General features: G+C 40.5%; 1 protein-coding gene across 1 annotated transcript in view; it reads left to right on the top strand.

The window, feature by feature from the left end:
- The window catches only part of mpped1 (metallophosphoesterase domain containing 1), an 87,635-nt gene that overhangs the window by 539 nt on the left and 79,347 nt on the right, over positions 1-7,749 (top strand). Inside the window, exon 2 of the mRNA XM_005742641.1 lies at positions 5,026-5,392. Coding sequence (XP_005742698.1) covers positions 5,214-5,392 — 179 coding nt within the window. The 5' untranslated portion in view covers positions 5,026-5,213. The remainder of the gene's footprint in view (positions 1-5,025; positions 5,393-7,749) is intronic.

Raw genomic sequence — 7,749 nt, forward strand, 5'->3', positions numbered from 1 at the left:
ATATATGCGTTCATTTACGTCCCCAGATGTCGCGTTTTCCAGCGGAGCTCACCGGAACGCTCTTATAGTCGTTCATACTTCACCACAGCACCGCATCCAAAGGGCAGTTCAGACTGAAAAGAAGGCTGATAGCGGAGCTTCCAGGCTCCACGTGTGAGAAGGACACAGCTGGTGCAGCCTGTGGACCAAACGGCTCAAAAGTTTCATTAGAAGTCTCGGTGTGAGTGCACGGACACCTCTGCAAAACGCGCACGAGGGCGATAATCACAGACGCACTTTGAACTTTTCACCTGATTTCTAATTAAGGTTTCTGCCTGTAAAACGCTTTGCTGAGACAAAGTGAGCAGGAGCGAATTAAAGGTGAAAAACGCCGCATTAAAAGAGAAGTTAATCGGCACAGAAATCTTTGTGGATGTTATTCTCTTGTATTTTTCAGCCTTGGATAGGAAATTTCTTTCAGCCGTCACCAAATTTCACAGGGCCGTGACTCCAAATCAGACCAACACTATCTCCAGGCTACGCGTAAAACAGATAACTGTAATTCAGCGACACACTCAGATGCACTTTAATTTTCTCTGTGTGTCCATACATAGCAGGAAACGGGCGAATAAGCAGGGAGGATCGGCACACGGTCTAATGTGACGGTCGCTGTTAAATATGACAATGTCCCCATGAGGAGAGCGCATCAATCAGACGTTTCTGCATTTATCAGCCGCTCCACTTACACTAGTGAACACTGATGGATCCGTGTGAGGCTGCAGGGCTTCTCTCCTCTCCTCTTCTCTTCTCTTCTCTTCTCTTCTCTTCTCTTCTCTTCTCTCCTCTTCTCTTCTCTCCTCTTCTCTTCTCTTCTCTTCTCTTCTCTTCTCTTCTCTTCTCTTCTCTTCTCTCCTCTCCTCTTCTCTTCTCTTCTCTTCTCTTCTCTTCTCTTCTCTTCTCTTCTCTTCTCTCCAATTACCAAATAGACTAGGGGCCCATACAGTGGAGATAATAAAAGCATTGTAATTCTGTTATGAATTCAAACAATGACAAACAAATTGAGCCAGAAAAATAGTAAATAGCACTTGTATCTATTTTCACAGTCAACTCATCAATTTTTTGCATCTTAATTATTCCTGTAAACTGTGATCTTCACTGCAGACAGTATTAGTCTTGTCACCAGAAGTCTTGACCCCCATTTTTAATCAGACGACGTTGTCATAACTCAGATGATCTAAAGGCACTTTTGCAGAGAACACAAAAATCATGAGCTAATGAGTTTTGGCTGCAGGAAATGTTTTTTTCTGTTTGGACAGAGTCTGTGAGTGAAAACTTGTGAACGTGTAAAACAGATTGTGTGGGCTCGAGTGTGCACGAGTCCTTCTTCTTTCTTGACCCCCCATCTTACAAAATACAGGAGTTCCTTTGTTAGGCTGTGTGACCGGTTTCTTCTCTGCAGTGTGTGCTGAAAAACAGCATTACACTCACATGAGGTTCAGTACACTTTAAAGCACAGACACATTTTGGGGTAATGCTCCTGAGGTAAAGTACGCATAAGCAAATCAATTTAAACTTAGATTTAAGGAATTCATGAAATTCATTTACAGCTTTTATTTTGGAATGTTTTAAACAAGATTTTGAATTGGACATTACAGAGAGAGGTGGCGGATATGATCCCTGTGAAATTTACAGGAGCTAGTCTGTTAAAATTCAGCACAATGAAGCAAAAGACAACATAAATGTACACAATTAGAAATCATGAAAAAATGGCACGCATTATTTCTTAATCCACTGATGGTTTTCTGTACACCCATAAAAACAGGGACACACATTCAGGCTAAAACAGAACAATACTGCAACAGTGGAGTGAAGACTGCTTTTATTGCTTTCCTGCTTTCCTAGATATGCTTGTATGTTGATGTTAGCATGGTTCCATCAGATTTCCACCTTTTTCACACATAAGTTAAATGTTGCTGGGAGCTGGTAAAATGCAGCGGAAGAAAAGAGGATTTTCCGGTGGCAGAAACACTCGCTTTAAAATAACAAAGGACGAGACTCTATGAGAAACATTTTCAGAGACAAACAGGCTGTCCACACAGAAGTTGTCTCCAACATGTTGTCAGTCTCGCGGATGTCTGATGGAGCAGATGTACATTAATTTTAATCAATACGGCTGTCTCACTGGCATGTAAATGTTTAAGCCTGCGCTCAGATTGAATTTAGTGCTGTGTGAACAAACTCAGCCATTTTATTCATTTAATGAAACCAAAAGTCCCGTTTAAAAGCAACTAAACCAAAAACGTTGAGGTTTTCATGCAGCAGAGCATGTCATACCGAATGCAAATAGGTGCATGTAAGCTCACCTTCCTGGTAAATTACTTTGTAATTGGAAAACTGTCTGAGTAAAAGACAACGTTCTTTCCTTACGACAGCTTTCCAGAGCTGTACAGTCCCGTCTCTGTCATCGCTCAATTACTCGTCACACTGATACCAGCAGGCGCGCACCATTTCAGCGCCTTACACTCTTTTAATTTCAGTGTGAATGCCCTCAACTACTGTGATTGTGCATTCAGCGGAGCACGTACGAACCCACTGTGGGCCAACATTTCCAGTGTAGGTACAGATGCTTCTTCTAACACGCTTTCATATTTAAATGAAAAGCAAAATGAATTTGTTAAGCTATGTGTCAGATATAGTTTTGTTTCAGCGTTCAGAAACCACCCTACATTTCAGAGATTACTGAGCTGCTGATAGCACCAACATCAAATAATAGCAGCTAAGGTTGAGCCATTATTTTGATAATATTGAGATAATGGTGGCATTTATTACCATAATATGATTCAATGACACTGGTAATAATATCTTAAAGTAATGAATGAATGGCTGGTTAAAAGCAGCCAATCCCAACACATCCTTGTGTCTGAACAGTATATCAAATAACATATGCAAAAATAGAAAACATGGGGTAAATTAGGTCAGGAGATTGAAGGTGATCTTTTCTGGCAGGTAGCACACTACAGACAGGTTTCAGTACTGGAAGTAGTCCCTCGGCTTGGATGAGGTGCAGCCTGTGTAGAAAATGCAGAGAAAACACACATGACACCTGCTTACCTGCAATATTCTTACATGGACTCACTTGGAAGTCATGCACACTTTGTATTAAAGAGCTGTAACCTGTTGTCGCTGTTCAGTTCAGGGCTCAACGCAACATGTGGAATCAATATGCTGTATTTGGCTGCAGACTAGCTGGTGTAGCGCCCCCATCAGGTCGTAAGAGATCTTTAGAGGAGGTGACGTGGTATAAGAGCATCATAGTTGACCTTTGGCAGAGAAATCCAATCCAGGCCTGTATCCTGTGACTTATAACATTCAGCCTCTGTTTGGTTAGATTTCGACACCAAAATTATTTGATTTGGTCACAAATAAATCACAACTTGTGTTAATATTTACTCTCCACCACGTAGTGCTTAGCAGTGAAATAAATCCTGATCCGTCTTTCTGGAAAGATTTAGGAAATGCAGTTATTTTCACAACTGCAAGAGTTCACCTAGATCACCACGGGTTGCTTAAATCCCTTAATCGATCGATCATATTATTTATTTATTATTTATTAGCAATGGATTAAACCCTTTTCTTTAGACAGAGTCGAAAACGAGTAAAATAAGGGCGGAGGGCGAGCACAGGCTGATGTTAGCTGTATATTCAGTCGTCGACTACATGATTTCGACAGCTGCGTCTGAGCCCAGTGTGTTACAGTCTCAGCATCTGCTAATACATTCCTGTCTGACACTAGCAGTGTGAGGGATTGTCACTGTCACATTTATAACAACAGAAGCACATTAAAATATGCATGCGCAGGCCTTCATACACATCAACCTGCGAATGCGCACATGTGCTGCACACACTCCTGAAACACATCCACCGACCACCATGCTGGGATTTGCCCGGGGTGTGAAGTGTGTATCTGTCGCGTCAGCGAATGAGGAATCGAGATGGCACGCCGACATCGTGCGGCAGTCCAGACGGACTCTGCCAAAGCAGCCTGTCCCCAAATTATCACCTCCGTCTTCCAGCGTCTCCGTCATCTCAGCACCTCTCAGCGGCTCTGCGCTCTCCCAGCAGTCGTCAGAGCCTCTGAAAAATGAGCTGCAGAGTTAAATCTGAGCTTTAATGGGCGACACACACAGGGAGGTCTCACACGTCAGGGATGGGCAGTGAAAGGAAATGATCAGTTCACTTCATTGTTGAAAAGAAAAACTCGAATGAAAAGAACAATGTAGCACACGAAAAACCTAAAGAGCATTTTTAATTTAATTTAGAACACACATTTGTGCCCAAACACACGTTTGTCATTTAGCTTCTCACTGAACTGGGTAATTCAGTTCGTTCTTTATAACCTAAGCTAACAGATATACTTAAACCTTTACATGTAGACACTGCTGTGATGTTTGTGCGTGCCTCGTGTCAGAATTGTGCTTTTTATCATCCTTGGTTGTAGTGTAACTGTGATTTTAAGGTAACTGCAATCTTACTTTAATAGTTATTATTTTTATTAAAAAATAAAATAAATCATATTCATAAGACACAGTACAGGTCTGTATTTAGTGACAGTGTTATCCCTGCCAGGAGGTGCAGTTGGTATCCAGTATTGTGTATAACACAGCAGTTGCTCTGAGCCATCTAAGTTCAGTGTAGCCGGCCAGCTGAGCTCAGGTACTGTTCACTGTGCCCATTAAACGGTCCGTTGTGATTTAAACCTAGTCTAAATCAGTAGGTCCAACTCCTGTTCCACCACCTGCTTTAGTCATGGAGAGTTTTTTGGGACCCCACAGACACAAAGAGGCAGTGTCACTGCTAACTGTGCCATTATTCCACAGTATCCTTGGATAGCAAACACTTGTTTGCTGCTGTGCTAATGTTCCACGGCACATTTTGTTTAAATATTTGATAACTGCAATGATTCTTTTTTCAGTTATTCAAATAAGGGTTCTCCTGCAAATACGTCATACGCCAAATTGCAGCTCTGCTCTTTTGCATTCTTTGCAGGTGCAGAAGAAGAACGTGATGCTGTCTCCTCAGGTCACTGGGACTGTGTGTGCACCAAGGGTTTGAACTCGTCAGGACATTTCCCAGCAGCCTCTCATAAGGCAGGGACAATCCACCCACTGCCCTAAAGCAAAAACAACCAGCAGCTACAACTTTGCACTCCTCCATTTGCTTTGGTCCCTAGCACCATGGCCTTCACCCTGTCAGAGATCATGGCAGCAAGGCGGCAGCAGTCGCAGGCTCAGTCACATTCACAGCGAGGCAACAGGACTGCGGTGGAGGTGGATGAGTACAGCACCAACCCCACTCAGGCTTTCACCTTCTACAATATCAACCAGGGACGCTTCCAGCCGCCTCACGTTCACATGTGAGTAGATGGAAATGTAGCTGCTGGTAATCATGGAGCATCCTGCTGTCATTGAGAGTTGGAGCTCATAAACATTTGTTGATATCTTTGTTTGGTTATCTTTTAAATTGCACTAACACACTGTATAACAGAAATGTAGAGATAATGATTTATAGTTCTGAGTGTTGCAGCTACTTCTTGATCAGCAGCAGTTGCCACATAAAGTATATGTCTGGACTGAGCTCTGTTTGTTAGGTTTTCAGGAGACTAATAATAGTATTAATAATAATAATGATAATGTATAATTAATAGTTTCACCTTTAATACTTTTGAAATGATTAATGTCAAATAAATACAAACTGTCTGCCGTTGCTCAGATACCTGACACTGATTTTTAATCTACATCTTTGAACTGTTTTGACCGTTTGCATCTCGTGTGCTCCTGGAACGATGCATGTAAATTAATAACATTCCTTTCTTTGCATTTATGAAGCTTCTTCATCTGTTGCCATGGCTACAGCTATTTGTTGTAATGCCAACTTGAGACTTCCACATCAGCAGAGTGATTTATTTTGCTTTTTTCCCTCGAAAAACTGAAAATAAATTGCACAATACATTTTTAAGGAATAAATTGCAAAAAATTACTTTTGAATTTTCTTGCAATTGTTTCATAGTTCAGGCTCTAAAATAACATGCAAGAAATAGTTACTGGAATTTTACATAATGTAATAATTTTATTTATTTAAAATGTAAAATAAAATTCAATATTTAAAGTTTAAATAAATTATTTACATTACGCAATATTTTGCAAAAAATAAAAGCCTTCCAAGTGTTCCCTTTATATGTAATGTGAGTCTGTGCAGACGCAGACTGGAAGTCAGTCATTCCTGCCACAAAGGGTCTTTGTAGTTTATGCTAAGCTAGTACTGATCAACCAGCAACCTGCGAGGCTGCAGTGCAGAAATGCCAAAAAGAGTGCAGGTGTTGCAGCTCCTCTAATGGCCACTTGTGGCTTGCTCAAAGTTATTATTGTTATTATCTGACACATGATATCACCCACTGTGTCGCTACAGCCCATCCAAGGATATTCAGTTAGTGAAATCTGAGGATTTTATCAGTCTGTAGCTTAGCATTGATCAGCATGCTTTTGTGACTGTGCATAGTGAGTGTAGCTTGATAACCACGCTTGCAAGGCTGAGATGGTTGCACTCAACCACGTAGTCAGTATATTGTCACTTCTGGCTCCAAAAAATCAACATGGCAGCAGCCACGGAGCCAGAAGAGTCATGTCATCTGTGAGACGAAATCCCATTGGCCTGCACTGGGAGGCTTTTATAACATAGTTCCAGATTGTCTCTTTGTAGATTGTAGGCTAGTTTTCTACTTTGAATCCAAAAAGGATGATATGCATTTATAACTTCATGAAAAACAAACCATGCATATGTGAACTTATTCTACAATAAGCTCACTTTTTATCCTTCTCCCTAAAATGTAAATGGAGTGAAAATATTTCACTGCTGATTATTTATATGAATAACATTAATTATGAACTTCAACTAAAAAAGTTCAAAATATAAACACACAATTCATACTCATATTTTGTCTTCAGACACAGATGATCCAGTAAAGCATAAAGATATGAATGTTTTAATAAGGCTGAATTGAATTTCTGCTACACTTCAATATCTGGCCAGCGGTGCCATTTAATTATAGTATTAAATTACATCATTAAAGCTGTTCAATAAATGAGTAGACTCTGTAACATGTTCTACGTTGTGAATCACGGTCAGGTTAGAAGTAATCTCCTAAAGCTAAGAAGCCGTGCACCGAACACTTCTTTCATAACAAGAGCATCAAACCGCAGGATGTTGCAGACAGCTGCGTAACTGCAATTCCAACCAAGTAAATAAGAAGCTTCAGATCGCGCCTTTGTAAGGAATTGTCAGTGATCAGGTTTTGAACATATGTAGGATGTTTCTGTGGGGCTCTTGTGAAATCTGAAGCTCTGAATCCCTTTTTCTCCCCTTGTTTATATTTAATGGTAGTTTTCATTCAGGTGTGATTTCCACTGTTTCAAGATGCAGCAGTAAGTGGCAATAAATGGCACTCTTGAGTATGTAGCTTATAAATGTCAAGATATGGTTTCTTGTTTTTTAACATTGGGGCTTCAAAGACAACAGCAGTTACTTTTTGACCACACAGATCAAGTATTATATAGTAATGTCAAAAGCTCACATTATTAAACGGCAAATCAAGGCTAAAAATGATTTGAAACGCCACATCTAAAACTCTAATATATTACTTATAGAAGCAACTAAAGGGGGTGGGGTGATTCGATCAAACCAAAATCTTCCTCTTTTGCATCAACTCGGTCCACG

Source organism: Pundamilia nyererei, unplaced genomic scaffold (assembly GCF_000239375.1).
Source record: "Pundamilia nyererei isolate P.nyererei 1_Seehausen unplaced genomic scaffold, PunNye1.0 scaffold00122, whole genome shotgun sequence".
NCBI classification, from domain to species: domain Eukaryota; kingdom Metazoa; phylum Chordata; class Actinopteri; order Cichliformes; family Cichlidae; genus Pundamilia; species Pundamilia nyererei.